This window comes from Molothrus aeneus, chromosome 8 (genome assembly GCF_037042795.1).
Source record: "Molothrus aeneus isolate 106 chromosome 8, BPBGC_Maene_1.0, whole genome shotgun sequence".
Classification (NCBI taxonomy): Eukaryota; Metazoa; Chordata; class Aves; order Passeriformes; family Icteridae; genus Molothrus; species Molothrus aeneus.
Genome location: NC_089653.1, coordinates 896,890 through 920,441, shown reverse-complemented (window position 1 = coordinate 920,441; position 23,552 = coordinate 896,890). Strand labels below are relative to the sequence as shown.

Here is a 23,552-nt window from a genome sequence, read left to right as displayed (position 1 = left end):
GCATATTCTAGTCTATTAAAGTATCTTGCAAGATCTTTTTATGACTCTTTCCAGGGCCAGTGTGCAACTTGAACAGTTTCTTCCTTTTTCAGAAAGCAAAAGATAACTTGTAATATATTTCATTTGGGATGTTGGGGTTTTTTTCTTCTTTTCCTGTTGCTCTTCCTGTGCTTTTTAATTCTCTGCCATGCTCAGCAACAAGGGTGTATTGTTTTTGTTCTCCCCATGTTTTGCGTGGTGTTTGGTTGTCTTAAAATCATTCCCCCCTTGATAAATAAGCAGTATTCAGAAGGAAAAAAAGGGAAATGCAAGGTTAATGTTGAGCTTCTACCCAGCATATGTGTTAGTTTAATTTAAAAGTGTTTATGTATATAATGTCAATAAACGTCCATATTAGGAAAAAGCCTCTCTAGCTAATTGACTGAAGAAGTATCTGTAGAAATAATTGCTTTGGGATCCAGTGTTTGCACCTTCAGTTAGTCTTTTCTGAAAGAGATGAAATCTACTCTCTTCATGTGGGTATAATTTCTGGTTTTAGTCTGAACTGACTGAGCGCAACCAGACTGCTACTTTTATCTAGCTGTAATATGTGTTGTGTCCCGTACCTCTGATCCTAAAAGACACAGCTGTTGTTCTGGAAAAACCTTCCACTTTTATGTGACAGAGGCTGGTATTCTCTCTCTCAGTGGAGATACTCCATAGCAAGCTCTTGATATTAAACTCAGAACTGAAATGATGTTGCTGTTCTGATAAGTGTGTGAGTGAAAACCTCTTTGTATTTGATGTCCTGCAAAGTGGAAGAGTGTGATTTTCCAACAAAAACCAGAATGTTGGGATTTTTCCGTCCTCTTCCATCAGCTTCTTAATTTATGAAGCTGAAATGGAAGTTGGCCTAAGCAACATCTGACTGATACTTCTGCTTGAGAAGAGAACCAAAAGCTGAGCAAACTTTTGTTTGGAGAACAGGAATGCTGCTTTGCTATGTTAAGTAAAACATAAGATTTGATTTCTGAAGAAATAATTATTTCATTGGTTTTGTCTGTTTTTGGTACAGGTTATTAATGCTGCTTTAGCTCTTGCTGCCAGACCAAAAAGTCAAGTTGTGAAAAACAACATGGAGATGTATAGGAGTACGTGGGAGAATCACATCCGTGTTCTTACTGAGGCTGTGGATGATATAACAAGTATTGATGATTTCCTTGCTGTGTCAGGTATGATAATTTTCAGAATCCAATTGTTCTTTTATATGCTTTGAAAATTTTTCATCACTTTTCAATAGGAAACCAGTGAAAGATGAGATTGTATAGTGATTTGTGAAACCATTGCTGTTGTTTCAAATGCCCCCTCCCAGTGGATGTTCCTGCTGTGCATGGTGTAGAGCTGGGCAGAAGTCCCTGGGGCTGACAGGTGGGTGTGACAGGGGTGCTTCTCTCCATCCCCACAGCTTCATTTACCTCTGCAGCTCCAAATCCTCTCTGCAGCTGTGAGAAGTCTCGAGGGAAGGAAGTGCATATACCTTAAACAAGGTTCTTGTGATACCCTGTGTTCCAGTTCCTGTGCAATGCACAGTAGAATTTCTGGAATTTTCAGTGTCACAGATATTTGTCACACAAAATATACTTTAACAGATCTCTTCAATGAAAAGGCCTTGGGTAGTAAACTGTATTTACTGAAGCAGAGTGTCTTCATCATTTAAAGAGAAGAGTGAAAACAGTTGTTTCACTTTTTGCAGTTTAAAGATCCCAGTTCTGAAGTAAGGTTCTGCCCTCACTGTCTCACTTTCCTTAGTGAGGAAAACAAAAGCATTTCATTTGCTTAGTGCCTGTTTTTTTCTGTTGATCCTGCTAAAATACACCTTCATATGCATAGTTTAGAAATCCTTGTATTGTGAAGCACATGTAAATTTGTGCAATTCTACTTTTCTGTTTTCTCTTAAAGTAGCAAAACATGGAAAGGAAGGAAAAGTTTGTCTCATGTGCCTTAAATGTGGTTTAATTTCTGTGTGTCCATATGATCAGTGGGTCCTGTGCTTGCCCATTTCTCTGTGGGCATGTCCTTTGGCCTTAGTTCCATTAGTTAGGACTGTTTGGTTTATGCAGCAGTAGGAAACATGAGTAGTTCTGCAGGTGTCAGGAGTTTAAAACCCTTGTATGTGAAGTCACAGCTGAGTTCACATTGCCAAGTTCTGCTTTGCTCATTAAATGTGAGGGTAGACCCTGCCTGAAAGGGGCGGATTTTGGGTATTCATTGCTCTAAAGCTTGCTTGGTGTCATCACTGTGGGGCCTGGAAGCTGCTGAGTGGAGTCCCAGTGAGTGAGTGGTGTTGGTGTTTTTCTTACCATCAGGGTGTGGATATTCCAATGCAACCAGCATGGGCAGACATGGCTGCTCAGGCCCTTTGTGGGTCTGCTGATGTGGGATACAGGCTTTTCCTCAGGGTGGGGAAATTCTCCTTGCTGTACAAGGTCAGCTGATGTACCTGGCATGGACTTAAGTCTGAGTGTAGAAGAATTTACTGCAAATAGTGTGGCTTATTTATTCTCCTTTGTGTATCTCAGCATCTTCATACAGACTAGCAGAACCTGGGAATTATTTTCTCCCTGTGTAAGTTAGCCTTTGATGTAAGTGCTTTATGAATCTGCCTCTTGCTTATAGTGCAAATCTTGCCTGTTCCTGAGATTTCCTGAAATTTATGCAGGTATTGCTAAAGCTGTTAATAAAGAGATTAAACAAGTCAATTTCGAATGAGTAAAATACATGAATCTCTTTAAAACTCAGGAGATTTCATAGTAGGTTAAAAATCTTCTGTCAGATTTATTGAGCTAAATGATTATCTATACAGCTGTGATTCATTAAAATAGCACATTTCAGTTTGTTTTTTTTTTTCCAAAATTTCTTGGACTTGAAGAATAAAATTAAGCATTCCAGTAATAATTGTGTAGAAGAAAAATCTGTCATTGGGCAGCTGCTCATTTCAGAGAAGACTCCTGGCTTTTTAGTGTATTTACATTCTTTGGTTGCACACATTGAAATGATTGACTATTTCACAGTAAGTAAAAGCAGAAACTAATTCAGGTAGCACTGATGTGTAGGCTTATATGCCATGAGGTCCAAGAAAGGTAAACATTGCTGTATTTCCTTTAAATTGTGTGCAGAACATCTTCTGTAAGCTTTGGCACATGTTAATTTAATTTGTTTCAACTTCAAGTGTCATGCTTGTTCTTAAGGGCTCTGTTGAGGAGATGTTTCTCTATGGCAATGTCACCTGTTTGCTTTGGGAAGGTTTTATTTTACTGGTTCATGTACAAAGAAGTAATTATTAGGAGTAACTGTAAGGAGCAGTGCAAACCACACTTGGTTTACTCCTCAGGGTATTAGCACCATTGCTGTGTTCTGAGGGATTAAAACATTCACACACTGCTCTGTCTAAACAGAAAGGTCAGAAGTGGAATAGGAGATGGTATCTGCCCTTTTTTTGGAAATTACTCAGTAATTAGGGAAGGTGACATGCATTGAGGATTTTGCATTTTGTTAGAGACAAGAGAATTCCAGAACTGGTATTTAACAGCCCTGGTTTTCTACAGGAGTTAGTATTGTACATCTTATGCCAACGTGGGCATTCTGGGCAAGAAATACCTGTTTAAATAGCAGATGTCTTTCAGAACAGGTTCTGTGCTGTGCTGGCATGTCAGCTCCTCACTCATGAGAGTTGGAGCTGCTGAGTTTGCAGGTGGGGGGAAAAGGATGCATCCTGGAGTCAGAATTGCATTCAGAGTTACAGGACACTTTTTAGGAAATACAGTAAACACACCTTCCCTGGTGGTTCTGGTGATTCAGAACTCTGCATCATACAAGAGAATTGCCTACTTTAAAGTTCATTTTAAATTTCTTCTCAGACTGATTGAGAGGTCAGTTATTTCTGACAATCCTGCCTGTCCCACTGGCACTCAGGGAAGGAGAATTGTGAGCATTTGTAAGGTTGGTTGTTTTTTCTTTGTTGCCTTTTTTTTGTTGTTTTTTTTTGGTTGGTTTTTTGTTTTGTTGTTGTTTGTTTTTAATGTTTGTAGAAATGACATCTAATAATAAACAAAATGCTGCTCTTCTTTTCCTGTGTATTGGTCTTTGCTTTTCAGATTCATGCATCTTCTTGAAATTGGATTTTTTTTCAGTTGTGTTTTATTGTTGCCAGTTATATGGTACTATAATCAAAGGAAAACAGCACTACAGAACAAAAAAGATGAAATCAGGTTTTTCCAAGTGAAAAAGAGGTCTTATTGCAAAGAGTTGTAGTGGAGGTCTGTTCCTTATAAAGGAAAGCAAGAGTTAATGACTTGTGCAAAAAAAAAGTTATAATGTTTCATTGTAATTATGTAAATATAAAAAATGTTATAATGTTTCATTGTAATTATGAAACATTATAAATTATGATACTGTTGTTCATAGATTTGTTACACCTTGTAGGAACAGAGAATCAGTCTCAGCCTACCGGTTTTGGATAGTTAATTTATGCAGGGAAGAATGTAGGTGTTAATCTTTACAACCCACTGACATTAAGTTAAAAAATTACTGTCATCCATTTATCATGATGATGTGAAGTTACAGATTCATAAATTAAAATGTGCTGTTGCATTTGATGCATGAATTTCTAGGAAACGGGTTTTGTTCTGCTTGTAATTGCATTCATGGTGGTAAATCTGAAGTTTTATCCTCAACCCTCTGCTCTTGTAAGCTGACTCTTAGTGTCTTCTCTCTCATACAATTAGCCTGAAACAGACTTTGAGGCTCATTTCCTAATGTTGATTCTTCTGTGTTATTTTAATACTCTTTAATTCAAAACTACCTTAGTAAACCTAGTGGGTGTAGGTAGAAAATCTGAAATGTCAGTATTTCCTTCCTTTGTGTGTATGTTTTCTGCTCCTGATGATGGTGTGTAATTGCAATGACAGGCTAATTGCAATTATTAAGTATTTCAATTTTGTCATGTGTTAGAAAAATGGTAAGAAAAGGCTTGGATCTTTTATTCCCAGAATTAACTTTTTCAAGGACCATATAGGTAAGATCTGAAGTGTGTTTATATATACAAAATTCTCAGGACCTGTGAATTTTTTTTTCCTTTCTGTTGTTTTCTTGAAGAGCATGCATGACAGACCCCTGCACTGCTTCTGTGTCCTTCTCTTAAAGTCCTTGCCCAAACTAAGATTATTTCATCAGCTGGGCCTTCTCTTGAGCCTTCCTAATGCTGTCTGGAATTCTGCTCACTGTGATATTTATAATACCACAATGCTTAAATGCCTTTAATAGTAGCTGCTCTTTTGCCAAAATAAAGTCCCATGTTTTCATAAAAACATTTCCTTGTTTGTCTCTTTTCTCATTCCTCTTCACGTATGAGTAAATCTGTCTTCAGGTACAGTCTACAAATGACCCAGAGCCTTTTCAGTTGTGTAAAATGAAGTCTGTGCTCTCTGCCCTTTTATATACCTTCTTAAAATACAATTTGTCAAAGTGCATTTTGTCCCTTGTAATTGCATCAGCTCTTTTAATTGAATTAATGTTTTCTACGGTAAATCCATTCCAAATAATGGGCAATAAGTCATTAGACAGTGAGAGGGTTTTGTCTGATGTCCAGCTTGTTGCTTCCCTGCCAGAAGTTCTGTTTGCTGCTCTTTACCTGACGAAGGCTGTGACTGACATGTCTGCCTCAGGTGAGGGTTTGTGCAGTTCCCCATGCAGTTTGCAATGCTAAACTGATATTGGCAAGTGTGCACCCAGGCAAATCAATCTGCAGTAGAATCTGGAGTCTGCCCCTGTTAGTCCTGAGAGCAGAACAGTATTTTATAATGTATCCACAGGTGCCCCACAAATTCAGCTCCTTACAGGAACTGGCCTGAGGGCTCTTAAATAGGTAAAGACTTCAGAGACTGCTGGGGACATTCTGTGATGGGATAAAGGATCATTCAAGATAACCTGAGTAGGCAAAAGAGGATAACATTTGTGCTGAAGAATTGGGACCAATCAGTGACTCCTGACAAGAAGGACAAGAGCCATAGTTCACTTTCCTATGGTACTCTTGTTCTGGGGCGATGGGCAGGCTTTCAGAGCAGATCCTGGGAAATCTTGCACATTTCTCCCACCAAATGGAGTAGAGAAGATTACATTCCAAATGTGTAGTGTGCAGGGAAATCTTGAAAAGTCTGAAATCGTGCAAGCTAGATATTTTTTTCCAATCTTGTAGTCTTTCCCTTGGAATCTAAAAGTTATTTTTTCCAAGCATGGTGGGAAACAGTATGATGCCATCATGGTAGAACAAAAGTTGCCTTTTAATGTAAACCTGTGCCATCAGAAACTTTTAATTCAAGGAAAGCAGGAAAGACTGGGTGTTACAGTAAAGCTGTTGGAGAAAATCCTTTTTGTGGGTGCAAACAGTCTTATGGCCATCCACAACAGCTAAGAGACCATATTTTTGACTGCTTTTTGTTTGATTTCAGTGAAGATTTCTCAGTTAAACACCAGCAAAAATAATCAGGAAAAAGAACCTACTCTGTATTTTATCCACAGGCCAGTTTTTGAAGATGTAATTTACCGATCACAGAGAGGGAGCAAATACCCCGCTTCACTTCCTTCCCCAACATTTACAGCTCCACATCTGGAGCCCCAGCTGCTGCTGCTGCAGTTTCTACTGCTGGGACAGGTCTGCAGTAGTTGATTAGGAAAGAGTGGGTCAGGGGGACTTTGTGACCCTGTGGGATAGCATGTACCAAATAGCAGAATAAAGAAGCAGAATTAAAGACTAACAAGGATTAGAAGAGAGGTCTGAAGATTCTCTACTAAAGCATCTTGTGCAGAGCAGGGCAAACTTCCAATTTCCTGCAGAAATTCAGTTTGAGACTTCTTCAGTTATATGTGGTCCATATCTTGGTTTGAATTTGGTCTTAGCTATTATTGTACAACAAATCTTAAGCAATGCAACACAACTAGTATTAATCTACTGCAATAAAATGTAAAAAATGTCTGCTTGACAAATCCCTTCTCCTGCCTGAATCACTGAGAGAAGAATGAAGTTCATCTGAATCACACCAATTAAGAGTAGATTCATGTAAGTGTATTTCCATAAGATTTTTTTTTGGAGGATGGAGAATGGGGACTAGAGAAGGAAGTACTGGCCCGGTGCTTCATTATTTCTGTGTAGTACTAAACCAGTTGAGCACTTTTAGAAAAGATCCTGACAGAAACCTCTTGGTTTGTTTGTACTAATTCTTGGCTGGATTGCACAGACGTCAGTTTCTGTTCAGTAATGTTCTTCAGCTTGTTCCAGGCTTTAAGGGTTACTTTTGGTTTTTGTTGAATTCTTTGGAAGAGCTACGCGAGATGGACTTTTGTGTCTCAACTGTTTTCCTGTGTATATTGTTGTTCTTTGTAGGCTTTATGTTAATGTCTGGTTGTGATTGATGGCACAAAACAGCTGAGTGGAGCTCGTGCAGTTCTTCACTGGTTTTCTCCTGGGCTCGGGTACCATTGATTGCACTGAGCACTCGTCAGTCTTACCACACTTTATCCTTTCATGTCATTGTCTCTGCACTAGTAGCGAGCCAGTGTTTGTTACAAATCATAACTTTTAAAAGTAGTTGTTAAATAGGTGATTTATTGTTTTTTTTACCAAGTCTGATGAGCATTTCTTGCTCCATCTCCAGGTGAATACATTTCCTAAGCTTAGTCTCCCTTGTTGTTCTTTGGTACTCAGTGGACAGAGAAGCTCATTTTGGGAGAGTGTGACTGCTTGTTCTGGATGATGCAGTCATTCTGTCATAAATACTGAAAACAATTGCTGAGATTAGACTGATAGAAAATGTTATTAATTCTCCCCTTGGGCTTCCTGTCTGATGTATTTCCTGTTGGTAGCTAGGTTTTGTCAAATATGTAGCAGATCTGTAGCATTATCCAATTTTGTGCAATAGAGGCAGACCTTTCCTCTATTTCTTCGAAATTACTTTGCATCAGTCATTTTAAAAAAACTCCTCATGTCTGTTTAGTTCCTCTGCGTTTTCACATCCCTAAATGCAATTACGTGGAAGTACTCTTCCAGGTTTTATAATGTTCCTGAATATCACACAGCCTTCCTTATCTCTGCCCTCTGGTAGTTACTCTGCTGTTGAGCCGTTCTTCATTATTCAGTGTCACATTCTGTATAAAGGTATTCTTTAGAAATAACTTTCTTGATGCTGCCTGTCGTGTTAATGGCATCATACTCATTTATCCATGATTCTGTCATAGTCTACCCAGTGCTGGGTTTTTTTTTTTTTCCCAGAACCTCAGGTTATCTGAAAGAATAATTTATAGTTGCCATAGGAGGCAGGCAGGCAGGATGGAAACAAGCCAAGATATGAAGGGGGTGTTAATATCTTTTTGTTCCAGTTGAAGGGAGGAAAAAGTTCTGGGGTTTTAGTATAAAACCCCCTTTTTCTTGTTAGCAACAAAACCAGCAAACTTCAAGCTAAAAATAGCTTAATTTTACTTAGTTTGTGACAGTTTGAGAGAGGAGGGTGCAGAGCAGCAGAGGTGGTTAACATATCCTGCTCTGTTCATTGTGTCTGCTGACCAGTGGTTCTGCTTCTTTTGGGAGCTGTGATGGCTCCCACTGATGGTCACACATCAGCAAACTGTGTCCAAACTGAAGTGGTAGTTACTCTGGAAAAGCCTGTCCATCCCTAATAACTCTTCTCATACTCCATTGGAAGTTTAAGATCTGCTTAGAAATTTATTTAAAGCCAACTGCTGAAGTTCAGGTTAAAAGTTCTGAAAGGTTGTATCCAGTGTTGAAGCATTTGGAAGTTTAGAAACCATTTTACAAGTGATTTCTCCTCGTTTTATTCCTAAATTTGCTCGGTTCTTTAGTAGTGTGCATTTCCATTGAAAATGTCTCATTTCCTTCCTCTCCCACCCCAAAATCTTCTCATTTCTTTACTTTGAAGTTTATATTCTAAAACTTCTAGTGTCCTTCCTTCCTCCTTTTCTCATTAAAACCAGCAGAAAAAGCCTTCTGCAGGATGCCAGTACGTGTGGGTAAGGCTGTAAAACTTTAATGTTTTGTCTGCTAACTTAGGGTAGCCACTTGCAAACAGTGTATGACATCTCTGCCTGTTTTTTTCTTTTGATGCACTTTATTGTGTTGTGGTTTTATTCAGTGATTCAGGAATGCATGTTAGTGCTCATCATGCTGAACAGCTACACTGAGCCTGCATTATGGAAGGTGGTGGGCTGAGGTTACTGCAGTTTGCACTTCTGCAGGCACAGCTTTATGTGCTTTACTGGTTGCTTGTTTTTTGACAAAATACACAGTTCTGCTCAAGTCAAATACAAAGTGTTGGGTGTAATCAGGGCTAATCAGATTAGATAATGTAATAATGCAGTAATTTTCATCTTTATGGCTACTGAAATGCTCTTAGTCTGGACTTTGAGATTGAGACATCTAAGGGGCTCCCTAGTAGGGCTTGTTTGTAGAGCCAAGATCACCCTTTTAACATTGTGACATTGCTACACCTTTTATTATGTTAAAAAACCACCACTTGATGAGCAGCACTTCTGTGTATGGAAAGGCATGGAAGTATTAATAGCATTAATTTTTGGATTTTGACCAGGCTCTGTTTCACATCACTTTGGACAGTTGTAGTCACTAAGATGGCACTCTGGACAGTTGAAGTCACTCAAACTGCAAAATACACTGTAAATACTTGGGCAAGGAGTAAGGGAATCATTCAGATTTCTGTCTTGCTTATCTCTCTTGATATAATTTGTTTTCCATCAATGGTTTAAAGTTCTGGTTTAGTTCATTACCACTTTTCCAGTCCATGTAGCATGTTTACAGATGAATACATCACAAAAATTGCCAATTACAGATTTGCCCTTAGCATAGCTATGGAGATCATGAGGAAAAAACCCAAAGCAACAAGATGCTATTCAGAGACTTAAGATGAAATTCTGTGTTGTCATGCTGGCCTTCTGGTGCCTGCACTAGCAAAATACCATGCTTTGCTTTTTGTAGGAGAATAAACATAAGAATCTGAGTAGAGATGTATGCACTTAATAACAGTTCCAATAGGAAGGTAAATGAAACTGTGGGTTTCAATAACTTCTATATCAGGTTTGTTCAGCCTGACTGTAATGTGCTTCAGGATAAATATGAATTTGCTAAACTTAAAATGGTCGAGCTCCCTCTTCACTGTTCTCACCTTGCTTGTAAGAAAATGGCCTTGGATTTTTCCTCTTTTTTATCAATACTAAGAGCTGGATCTGTGTGTCACTGAGCATGCAAAGTTTGTTTTTGCTGGTGCAGCTCTTAGCCCTTAATGACCCACCTGGACATTCTGCCAAAACCATCATAATGCTTTGCCTTTGCTGGGAATATCCTCTACTTTTCCCTGCTCTTTCTTTTAAACTCCTTTTCTTCCATAACATTATAATAGCTGTCATTTCAACAATGTAGGGATGTATCTTGTGGAGGAGTAGGAGGTTTAGTTGTGCTGCTTACTAAAATGGATATTTTTAAATGGAAGTAAGGACAAGAACTATTTGCAGCATCTTAGATCTATCTTTACTATCAGGTATTCTTTGGGAAATCACAGCACTATTTGCCTTTAATTACTGTTGAGCTAGCATGCTTCTAGAGTTTTCTTAATTAACTTCAGAAATTTCTAGGCTCAACTGTAGTAACTAATTTATAGGTCAGTATTTTGTATAGGCTTAGGGGTTTTTTCACTACACATTTGAGTTCATTGACATTGAACTGGTTTGCTTAATTCACCGATCACTTGGTGCTGTGATACCATCTTCAGTTCTTTGTTGTCAGCTTTGACTGCCTGGAATGAGAAAAGACAAGAAAAATTCCCTCCTTCATTACTTCAGTATTCTCCTTTTATATTGCTTTTGAAAGCACTGAATTACACTATTTCAGAGCCAATCCCTGTGGAAATGCTGGCTTGCAGAGTTGGGAAGACTGTCTGCTTGTTGCTGCCCCTTCTTTTGTCTTTTGTAAGAAGTAACCCCAGTAAATCTGTCATTTATCCTGTGCCATCTCAGAGCTCTCTGGAATAGCAGTTGAAAGCCTTTTAGAAATCCAGTGTACAGTTACTAGCTGCAGTGCTTATCTCACTCTGCACTGGTGCCTCCAGTTTGTGATGCACAGCTTCCTACGCTAGGGGGCTGCTTGGACTCTTAATTATGCAGTGTTCCTGTCTCTCTGTTCTCTTTTATACAGTGGTTACTACCAGTTTGCCAGCAGAAATACTACATACAGCTTTCTGATTGCCCTGATTCCTCCCAGCCACCTCACAAGTTACCGCCACAGTCATCCATTTTCCTTACTCTGTATTAAGATAAATAGAGCTTGAAATGCTGCATGTCACAATGGATAGTTGGAGTCATTTTCAGTTTTTTTCAGAGGAATGTCTTCTTCTTGGAGATTTGTTGATGTCATGGTAACCATTTTTTTTTTTTAATTGAAAATCTTGCATTGTTTCCTGCCTCCCTTCAATATCCATATTCCACATCCTTGCCTCAGAAGTAGCTTACAGTCCTGATACACTGATTTAAATGCAGATTGCTCTTGCAGCACTCCTGGCCTAGACTCAAGGGCAAACACTACAGTGTGTTACACTTCTTTGGCAGAGGGTGTGTTCTTAGGGACTGCTTGGTTAGGTATGTCATGTCCTGCCACTGAACCTGACCATGTGTCACAGGCTCATTTTGGGAACCATTCTGGCAAGCCTTGTCCCATGAAAACCTGCAATTCAAATTTAGTATTTACTAAATCAAGATTTTCTGCACTTGTTAGTGAGGTTATGGGAACATTTTAGTGGTGAACTTTTGGAGAGCTGTAGAGAGGTAAGAGTGAACGGGATGCATGAAGTCACTGAGCAAGTAGGCAGGACTAAGGAGCTGGGTCATGTAGTTCAACACTGGACTTGGAATTTTGATGACTTGATGTTTTCATTCAGAACCTAAAGTTTCATATTGAATTCCTGTTCTTATTGAATTTCAGTAATTTGTAGCTGAGACTGTTAGCTGCGAGATTCATTTCTCATCACGAGCTTCACAAATTACTGGTATCTTCCTCAAAAGTTTTGAAGGCTGATGCATTTGGAATTCACTTTGTATGGGATTTGGATAAGTTGGGATTTGGCAGCCTTTGAAGCATGGTCTAAGATGCATGGGTTTGATGCAGATTTGGATTAATTTTTGTGTGTTTATTTCCCAACAGGCTGCTTGCCAATGGCTTTCCAGCTGCAGCTGTGGCAGTAGCTTTTAATGGTTTTGTGCAGCTTTGCAGGGATTGATTTGCTTGCTTTTGGTAATGAGGCCTACTGGAAACATACACAAGTGTTCCCAAGACCTGGTATGAAAAAAAGCACAACCAAATGGTAAGGGAAAATTTTGGTAAATGATGTTAAGAGTTCAAAGTGACAGTGCAGCTGTGGTGCAGAATGTGGGACTCTGTTTCAAGAATAAGACACAAAATCCTTATCTGGGAGAGCAGGTTCCAGTTGTGCTGTAGTTCTGAAACTGGAGTGTGCTTTATTACTGGAAGCAGCATGTCCAATCTGTCTGTTCTTTCAAAACAAAACATGAGAAAACAGATTTGCACATGTGCACAAGATGAGCAAAAGCTAAGTCCCCTCTTGTGAGCCTGTTATCAAGCAGTAGTATAATGAGGTTTTCTTGATAACCCAAAGGCAGCCTAGCTTTGGAACCTCCAGCACCTGGATAGGACATGTGCTTGTTTGCTGCAAAGCTGGGACCTGGGGGAGAAAAAAACAAGTGTGAAATCAGAGAGAGTGCTCATTGAGTATGTGGGGTGCACCGAGTGTGACTTAGGCCCTGACTTCTGTTGCCCATAAGTTTAGCAGATAGCTCAGGTTTAGTCCCAGAAATTTGGTGGATGGCAGTGTAACAAAACTTCAAACACACCTCCCGGACTTAGGTCCTCTGAAACCCAAACAAGTTGGAAACAAACCAGCAGCACCTGTCCTCCACCAAGAGCAAAAATGGTGCCAGCTTAGACTTCAGTGGGAAAGCTGATCTAATGAAGAGGCAGCTTTTCTCTGCAAGTGAGAGGTGACTTTTCAACAGCAAACAACCAAATGTGCAGAGGAGAATCCAGCAGGAAAACTGACAAGTTTGTCACAGTTTAGAAATTACCATTTTTGTAAGGGAGACTTGGGAGTTTTCAGTTGTCTCTTGTCAGTGAAATGTTTTCTCTCTGTTACCACTTGTTCCTCTGTGTCCTGGTTGTATCAAAAAATATTTATAGGTGTTGATCACCTGCTTACTATAGCAGGTACAAAGCTGTAACAAGAGAATATTATCATAAAGTCAGAATTTTGACCTGAGCAATTACCTAGGAGTGGCAGATGGCTGGGATCTTTTAACACTATTTTATAGACCAATGAAATAGCCACCATTTAACAGAATAGTCTGCTTTGTTGCACACACTGCAGGTACACAAAGCTCTCCAGTTTTACACACCCCTGATCTTGCAGAAGGAAATAGATGATTTATTATCATGTCTGTTAATTCTCCCCTCTCCCCACCTGAGGAAATGAAATCTTTTGAAGGTAACAAATTGTCCAAACCTTCCAGCTGATGCAAAGACAGACATTGAATATTCTCTAGTAATTGCAAATTTTTTCTTAGGCTGTTTAGTCCAAACTGGGAAGATTGCCAGCTCTTCATTCTGTAGCATGTGCTGTGAAATGATGAACTAGGTTATCAGCTATGCATTGATTTGTAAAATAGGTGCTATGAACTATTTCCCTGTAATCTGGCTAGTTATTTCCCTGCTCCAAAGACGACTTCTTTCCAGTGAGGTAAGTCTCAGTGTAATTCCTTCAGATAATCCTTTACTCAGAGATCATTGCTTTTGCCATTTTAGACCTAAAGATTTTTGATTTATCAAGGCCTTTCTGAGTTTTTAAGAGATATTTTCATGAAGTTAGGCAATATTTTAGCTAGATTTGGATTCTGAATGCAGAATTTAGAAAGCAAAATAAATTTTCCATTTCCCAGTCACAGAAGGGCAGAAAACAAATTTATTTATGCCCTGTTTAGGGCCAGCTCATATTTCACCTAGGGCAATAAAAGTGCAGATTTCTGTTCTCCTCTTTTGGCAGAGCAAATGATATGGAAAATTGAATCTAAACTTTCATAGCACTGAGAATACAACTTTTTTGGTTTGGTTGGTTGGTTGGTTGGTTTTGGTTTTTTTGTAGCTTCTATCTGCTTTAGTTAATTGGGTTTTTAAGTAACTGCATTGAAACTGGGCAGGCAGGTGAGGCACAGAAGACAAAGCCAGGGCTTGTAGACCGTTTTTGTGGGACACAGTCCTCTGCTTATATGCTGAGGGAGAATGCTCTCCTGTAGTTCAGAATTCTCCTGCAGACAGTTCCAGCAGGCTGCTGCAAAACTAATGGCAATGAAGAAACAAAGGATCAAATTGCCAGAAAAAGTCTCTCCCGTTCTTAGTTCATCTCCTGCAAAAAGAAGCCTCCCAGAGTTTTTACCTGAGGTTTATAAAAGGGACAGAAAAAGAAACTGTCTCCTGTATTTTTTGAGAGGGAATGTTTTGAGGAGGATAACGAATGCTCTGGCTGTGCAGTTTGATAGAAATGAAGGGAACAGGCCCAGACTGAGTATAAAGAAAATGGTTATCCTGTGTATTTTTTGAGCTGGCTGGCACATACTAGAGGAAAATGTGACAGAATTTTGTAAGGCAAATAATTCTCCATTATCCAGTAGCTAAAATGAAGAGTGAAAAGTAATTATTACGTCTGAGATAACAAGCTCAAAAGCAAAGTCTAAGAAAAGGCTGCCAGTCAGTGGTGAGTGTTCTGAACAATTGTATGTCAGAGTCTGTAAAAGGCCTTGCTGATGTGGAAGAGGCGTGTTCCAGTCATGTGGGGAGTCTGGTGTGCTCCTGCTCTCTTTGGCTGGCAGTTCTCACTGTTCTTCCCTCTCTATCACAGAATCCTAAAACCATTGTGGTTGGAAGGGATATGCAGGTCTAGTCCTTCCTGCTGCTCACAGCTTCGTCTGTATTGTATTCAGACCAAGAACAACCTCTCTGAGTTCTTTATTCTGGTGAATCCCATTATCCTTGCAGTGATTCCTCATCTCTCTCACCCCAGTCCTCAGCAGCTTCATTTTGACTGTTACTGCTCACTCGCCAGCCTCTCACTGAAGTGAAAAGTCAGAGACAATTAACCTGCTTAAGCAGAATTAAGGTTATGTGGCAATGTTTTTCTAGTATTCTGCATTCACTAAAATTTAAATACCTAAAGAGCATTGTCAGAGGAGAAGGATGTATGCTGATTACCTCAGAGCTTCTTGAATCTGTCTGGAAGCACTTTAAATAAAATACTTACTCCTAATACAGTATTGGCTACTTTTTGGAGCAATTAAGCAAAGCTGAGTGTATAAAGCAGGTTAGTTGAAGTAGGCCTTGCTATGGAAGAGGAGATGGGGACTATTTGTCAGTCCCCACATTTGTGAGCAGATTTAGGAGATTGTAGAATTGTTGAATGGTTTGGGCTGGAAGGGACCTTGAAACCCATGTAGTTCCAGACCCCTGCCTTGGGCAGGGAAAGCATCAGCTAGACCAGGTTGCACATGTAGCATGAGAATTCTGATGTAAATAACTGCACATTGGAGTATCAGTCTCTCTGCTGTAGTTGAGATACAAAAAGGTTTCCTAGTCTAGTTTTCCTAGGAGAAGGTTTCCTGCCTCATGTTGGCCCAGTGGCTTTCTGCTCATTGTTATCAGGGTTAATGTGGTCAAATTAAGGTTGAAGGGTTTATTCCATTGTACTTCAAGAAGCTGAAGTTGATGCATTTGTTAAGAAGGTAAATTACTCTCTTGGAAGAAATTCACTGGTTTTGGTTATAGCTACTTTGGTGAAGAGAATGCTCTTCTAGGAGAGAGTAGTTATTAAGATCATGATTACTTGGGTTATCAACATTACAATTACCTAGGTTCATAGCTGAGACATGGCTAGTCTGAGTAAAATTTACTATGTTCATTCTGGAATTTAGTAGCAGTTGAAAAGGAGCAGGAGGGCTCATTGCAAACACAGCTTGTGGTTAGAGTGATTTCTAAGGATTAAACAAGAAAGCTCTATTTTATTTACTCTCCATTGTCTCCTCTTTTCCTGTCCATTTCCAATTCCTTGTTTTTCCCTTCTGCTCCTACAGAGCCAGCAGCATGTTACATAGTATTAATACATTAAAAATTCTATGTTGCTTGTGTACATTGTTGAGGGGAAGTATGAACCATCTCCTGTAAGTTTAGAATAAAAACTGAGCTAAGATTCTTAGGTGACTGTAGCCAGAGAAGAGAAATGGGCACCACTGAGGCGCAGGTCCTTGCAGACCTTTTCATGTGTATGTGGAAGCTGAGGTGGATTGTCCTAAAATCAGTAATGTTATGTTTGCCCAATTATCCCATCATAAAAAAACCAAACAATATTAGAGGTAGCAGCAATTGAATTGAATAGTTTGGAAAATATATAAAATCAGATACACTTGCAATATTGACAGTATAATTTGATTAAAAAGAAGGGATAATTTGGTTCCAATAATAGCGCATAAGCAAAAGATAACCGTGGGGTAGGGAGTGCAGGGCTCTTGGACCCTTGCCACCTCACGTACGAGCTTGCCAAGTGAAGATTCCCCCCTTATATGCCATGTGTCAATGTCATCTCCTCCCATTTTCGATTCATCACACTTCTACCTCCGCCCTCGTCACCACCTTTACCGCGCATGCGCCACCATTTGTTTTGGTGGTCGCACAAGTCTTTGGGGGTTGTCACTGATGAAGGCCTCTACTCTTCCTCTTTGTCCTTTAATTCACCTTTGGGTTACACATGTGCACCAAGCCAGTACAATGTAGGCCAAACTAACATATTACTACATTTTAGCATCAAAGCAATAAATCTCTTATAGCTGGCATTGTCCTGGGACCCAACCAGGTTTTCCCTTCTTTTTTGTTAATTTTTAGTAACTGTTATCTCTTGCTTTTCCTCCTGTCCTTGAACATCTGCAGGGAAGGGAGAGGGGTGGAGCCCTCTCCTCTCCCTTTCTTTTTGGCATTTCAACTTTTAACTGGCTTATTGTCTCCAAATATTAATTACTGTATCAATATTGATTACTGTTTCAATTTTGTCAGCACCAATCATACCTATTTACCACAATAATTTCTTCAGCTGACACAGGGAGGGTGTGTTTGAGAGGACTGGGCCAAGTGAAGGGGCTGGGGCCAAGCTCCATGAGCTCATGTCATCCCTGCAAGATTCTGGGGGGAGGTGCCCAGGGGACAGCTGAAGTCTGGACATGGAGAAGTGACCCCTGCCCAGTTGGATATGTTGACATTTTCACTTTTTCTGGCTTCCCTTTATCTCTGTCCTATCCCAGTGTTCTCATGCTTCTGGTCTGCTTCTTGTCTGCCTGTGCTCTGTCCAGATCCTTACCTGGATCCAGGTTGGCCTGTGTGCTTCTGCAGGGAACTTCTCTGTTTGCAGAGCTCTCTGAGCTTGCCTAGTGTAAAGCTTTAGGAGAGGAGAGGCACTGAAACATGCTGAGAGTCTAAGCTGGTGCTTCCTTCATTTCCCCAAGGTCCTGGATGCTGAATGGGGAAGCTGACAATGCAGAAATCTGTCTGGAGGCTGAATTTTGTGCCCATGAAATGGAGAGCAAGGAATGAAGCAGATGCAGTTAGCATCTCAAGTCAAATCTATTGTAGTCATGTGAAAAGAAAGGAGAGAAAGACATCAAACTCTGGAAAGGATTAATATTACTGTAAGATTCTCACTCATGCAGGGAGAGAAATTTTCTGTAATCTGAAACCTTTATCAGCTAGTTAAACTGATAATTTTTGGCTGCCAACTCTGTAATTAGTAGATACTTATTTAAGACATTTTTGTACTTCTGTTTTGGTGATGTGGCACAGAATTTTGGGTGGGTTTGGTTTTACTGTGTAGGTTGGGTTGTTTTGTTGATGGGGTTTTTCTGTGAGTTTTTTTGTGCTTTTTTTTTTAGAATTCATGAGATTAGATACTGACATTTTAGATTCATTCATGCACATGTGAATGAAAACGAACCTTAAGGAGAAGCTGCCAACTCAATCAATGCTTTGTTCGCCCCAAGGTAAAATTTGGAAGAAATACACACTTCAGTTAGTATTTTCTGGGAACAGAAGTGAAGCTAGTGTTTCAGACTGCAGGTTGAAGTTTCTAAAAACCTGAAGTATTGTGTCTCTTTTCCCTGAAAAATAATCTGGAGGGACTTACACAGATAATGATAGATCCTGAAGAACATTGCCTAGGGGGGTACCTTTGTGCTATTTCTCTTTTCTCTCCTCAGTCATCTTCCATCCTTTTTCTTCCGTTGTCTTCTGAGCCTCCAGCTCACTGTTAGAGACAGACACCATATTTCTGTCTTATGTCCCATGGTGTACTGGATACTCTAAGATTTTACCTTTTTTCCAAGTTAGCCTATTGTTTCCTGGAGCACTCTGGCAAATTTTGTAGACCTATTCCTTCAGGAAAATCTGTCCCATTAACATGAGGCATACATGTTAACTCAGGAGCCTTCTCATGTATGTGCTTGATCTTTCTTGGCATCACAATTCCCCTTGCAGAGGGAGGTTATGTTTAAATAGTGCTGAAAAAGTCTGCCACAAAGGGAATAATAAATTCATTTTCTCTAGCACCTACAAACAACAGCATTTGTGCAACCACTTGTCTGCATCAGTTGCTTTTTGGTCTTCACAGGTTATTTGTTCAAAGGTTTCCCCATGCTCATAATGGAGAAACTATTCTTTTCCCTTCTATCAAGTCCCAAGTTTCCTTTGCTTTCCCTGTTGGTGCATCTGTCCAGCTTGTCAGGGTGGGTCTGGGTGTCAGTCTGTCCTGCTCTGGAGTGTGCCTGGTCCGTCACCTCCAAAGCTGCTCAGGGTGTGCTCTGTGTCTGGCCTGAAATGCTCCCCCCTCCTGGTGCCCCTTCCTGAGGAGCAGCTGTCCAGCTTTGTCCTGCTCCTCAGGGAGCTGCAGGGCTGTTCACCTGCCAGCTACTGCCCCCCTCATTTCCCTGGCGGGAGGCTGGGGACACTGGCACAAGTGTCCTTCAAGTCAGGGACAACCAGAGCGCTGCCCCATGCACTGAGCCAGTCCTTCATCACTGGAAGCTGTCACTGTGTCCATGCTTGATTGGCCCCAGTAGCAGATCAGTACTGCTTGTCCCTAATAATCTTCTTGTTCTTCTGGTGCCTGGAAATGTTTTCTTGAGGTCTTGTGCCATAATTTTTACAGGCGCTGAGGTGTAGCTTTAGCCCATAGCTTTCTGGATGCTCTTGTCTTTTAAGCCAGAGAAAAAACATTTCAAGCCTTCTTATGGTAGGGCTCTGTGTGTCTAAAACAGGAGCATTTTGGAAGTGTGAATGCAGTTGGCTAAATCCCAGATAATTGGGAACCCTGCCTGTCAATACCACCCTTGGTCTGAGACAGAATGACAGAGTTGTCAGATGGAGCATCAACAAAAAATATTAGAAATTATCATTTAGTTTCTTAGATGTGGCAGATGAAGAATGTTTAGCTAATACAATTAGAAAAGAAAGGATATGTATTTTCCTTGTTCTAAGTAATAATTTTTCTGTACTTTTCTATTAATTTAAAAATTCTTCTCTTGAAATTGCCAGGAACTTTGGACATTAAGTGATTACCAGTGATTTTATTTCTGAGTAGTGACTAAGACAGTGTCTTGCTTGTAGAATATAGGTATTTTATTAAGAGAGCTGCAAGTGCCAAGAAAATCTGTTTCATAAGATTGCTGATGGAAATTTAGCCTTGAGCATTGTCTGAACTTCAGTATGTAGCAAAAAGGTGGGAATTAGATTAACTTGGGCTTTTGTCTGTTTGTTTGTTTTGGGTTTTTTGGTTTTTTTTCTGTCTGAATGCAGGAAAGGTGGTAACAGGGAGTTGTAGGCTGGGACTTGGCACTTTCCATTTAATGACTTTAAGTTCTCTTAACTTTGGCACTAAAACTTGCTAAATCTAAGCATGGGTGTTCTTGCCATTTATTTGATGTCAGATATCTTTCTGGAGTTCATCAAAGCATTATGAGTCTGTGGGAGTGTGTCTTTTGCTGTACTGGATAGTGCCTTTATTGGAAAACTTGGAATCCTTTTCTGATGAGCACTCTAAGGTACCATGCCTAGGGAATAGGAGTTATCTGAAAGGAAGCTGACTTTTTGTACAAAGTTTCTGTGCTTCCCATTTTATCATGTCAACAGATGGGAAAAGATAGAAATCATTTTTTGGCTAGACTATCTCTGCATAGTTTTCTAATTTTATGGTTTAGGTCTTGCAGAAAAGGAATGTTGTATTTTCTGTCTTGTCTTCAGGAGACCAAATTGAGTTTTATAATGCTTCTTTATGTACTAAATTTTTAAAATTTCTAGGACTTATTTTTCTTTTCTTTTTTCATAGTGTCTCCATTTAGCTCACAATTTAATTTTTTTAACTGAGCAGAGAAACTTTAACTCAAGTGCTTCAACTGTGGCCTTATCAGTGCCAAGTGGAGTGGAAGGGCATCACCTGTCTTTTTCTTGGATGACATGCAGAGGAAGAGCTATTGATTTTGTCCCAGAGACAGTCTGAGTCATGGCTTTGTCAGACAGCTTTATTAGCCATTGGTTAGCTCAGCTGAGATATGATTTTGGGCCATTTTTGACTAACACCAAAATCCCAGTGGGAAATCAGAAGGTGCAGTGCACTTGCTCATGATAATTGCTCTGGCAACCATGGCAATCTGACAATTTCCTTAAACATCTATCAATCCACTGTTACAATTAACTCTTCTGCTAGACATTGACTCATGACAAAGAGATGGTCCATCATCCTAATCTTCCTTTTCTGCTTTGGGGAAAGTAAGCTACTTGGCTGAAAATCAAAAGTTGACCTAATGCATTTGTTATAGGAGGAGGAAGTAAGAAAGATAGAGGCTGAAACAATCTTAGCTGGACTCTGATCAGGGGTGTTCCTTTTCTATTAGATCTCCTAAGGGAAATGTATCATCTTACTTGAGCCTTGGGAAAATGAAATTAAGCAAAGTTGTATTGATTGTGAAGTAGCTCATCTGGGAAGAGCTTCAGAACAAGTGCAAGGCTGTGGTTATTGAGCACGTGCTGCTGGGCAGTGCCCGTGCTGGGGAGAAGCTCACTGTGGTTTCTGTGGGTGCACTTGCACACGGTGCTGGGCTGCCAAGGCCTTGGCAGGGCTGATGCACAGATGGATGGCACTGGGCAGGCTCCCTGGCACCCTGACGTGTGGCCATGGGTGGATGGAGCAAGAGAACCTTGCACTGCTTTTCTGGTATGAGCTGGATGGACAAGACAAAATTAATAAAATCTGAATCCCTCTTTGTTGTCCTTAAACACAGCATCTGAGAGCATGCATCACAGTTTCATTTATATTCAGTTCTAAAATGACTTAAAAGGAGTCTTGCCATACATACAGGTCTAGTTCCATTTCTGTTGAGCATCTGCTCTCAAGTTTGCTGTTCCATAAAAGTGCTCTTTGTGTCATCCCTTAGAAAGGTTGGGAAACTGGAAACTTTGCCCCACGTGTTCCATTCATACAGTATGTCTGTGAGACCATGGGCAATTTTATTTTTTTAATGCCCCTGAGATTCATATCACATGAAATAGCCAGGTAACTGTGATCTTCCATTATGGAGGCTTTGCTTGGTAGGTCCTGAAGAGCCCTGCCTTTGTTTACACCGGATTAAGCCCTTTAATTGCTGTTTTTTCTGGACAGTAAAAAGCAGTGTATTCTTCACAGCAAGGCCCCTAAAGTGGTGGTTGTACTCTCCATTCTGTCCTTGTCTGTACTAACACATGGACAGTATTAAAACTAATACAAGGGGGCCCATACTGCTTCATTTTGGATGTAACTGTGGCTTTTTTAGTCATTTCTCCTGCATTCTGTGTGTCAAACCTCTCTCTCCATCGTTGTGCACATAGACAGACTGGTTTGTTTGGAAGCCTCCCCCTGTGGAAGCACACAGGAAGAGATGCCTGGGAAAGGAAAGGTGAGATATAACCTGTACAAGTTGGAGCCTGGAACATCTCTCTGCACCTGCTCATTTGGCCTCTTCTTTCCAGCTGGACGTGTTGTGTTTGCCACTGGAGGAGCTGAGGTAGCTGCCAGTGCTCTGAGTGCCCTCTTTGCATGGAGCTGTCAGTCTGTGGGTGCAGCTACCAAATCTGCACATGCTGAACACAGTGCTGACAAAGGCAGCATTGCTAAACTCCTCTTTTTCTGTGCTCTGTGGAGGTGGTGACATACATCTGAAAAGGATAAGGACATTCTGTGTTTACAGAGACATCCTGTGATGCAGCCATTTCATAAACTGAACTGGAATTCATAAGTTTTTGCATAGGCAGAATCCCAAGGTAGTCATGCCAGAGCCAGTTAGTAGTTTAGGATTACCTAATGGTGTGTTTTATCTGTCCAAGTTACTGTGATTGTCTAATTTATTGGATAACATAAAACATAATTTAATACTCTTGTACAAAATGGCAGTCATGTGAATTGACAAGAAACCTGTAAGCTCTGAATTAATTCATGGCTTAGTGCAAGGGAAGTTTCACTGATGCTTCTGAAGATGGTACAGAGCTATTGCCTTCACAAAATGCACTTCTGATGTTCTTGTCATACACTGTCTTGTGAGACAAAGCAGATTGCAGATCTGTGTAGGAAAGGAAATTCAAAACCAGCACTAATGGGGAAGTTTTTAGGAGGTATGTAAGCTTTAAAGCAGTAAATATATTATCATTTAAAGACTATTTTATGATACTACCTTTGTATCATGAGTTCAATTTTATATTTGCATTACTTTGCTTGAAAAAAAAGGAGTATGTCCTTCAATATTGGTTGTATAGATGGAAATATTTATGTACCACATAACTGTTCTCTCTGCAGTTCTTGACATTATTGTCTTCTAGCTTGATTTGAATCCTTACTCGTGCTTGTTACGCTCTGGATAAGGACCACTCTGTAGTATCAATATTTTTTCCTTTGTGTTTGTCCTTCCTGCTGATGTTTTTTCCCCCATTTCTACATACTTGAGTATCAAAGTAATGGTGTGGTAAGTACAAATTGCCAGTTGAAAAATTTATATCTAGAATGATAGAAGGGTGATAATTTACTTCAGAGCTTGATTTAGCATGAGCATCCTAAGGCATCGATGTAAAAGAAGGTAGTTTAGTTGTTGGGCAGTTGTTCGTCATTGGAGACTCATCTCATTATAGAAGATGTTGTCACAGTGCCTTAAGAAGGTTTCAGCAATAAAGTAGCAGCTTTAATAATTTTTTCTTCATTTTGTAAATATTTAATGCGTATGTAAGGTTTTGTGGTTTTCATATTTTTATAGCACTTTCTGACTCGGTATTTTATTGGTGCTCTTGCTTATAGGAGAGTATTACAGTGCCTTTGAATTCTAGGCATCAGTAA

General features: G+C 39.9%; 1 protein-coding gene across 1 annotated transcript in view; it reads left to right on the top strand.

Moving 5' to 3' along the window:
* The window catches only part of CTNNA3 (catenin alpha 3), a 431,599-nt gene that overhangs the window by 304,653 nt on the left and 103,394 nt on the right, over positions 1-23,552 (top strand). The window contains exon 11 of the mRNA XM_066555001.1: positions 1,055-1,211. Coding sequence (XP_066411098.1) covers positions 1,055-1,211 — 157 coding nt within the window. The remainder of the gene's footprint in view (positions 1-1,054; positions 1,212-23,552) is intronic.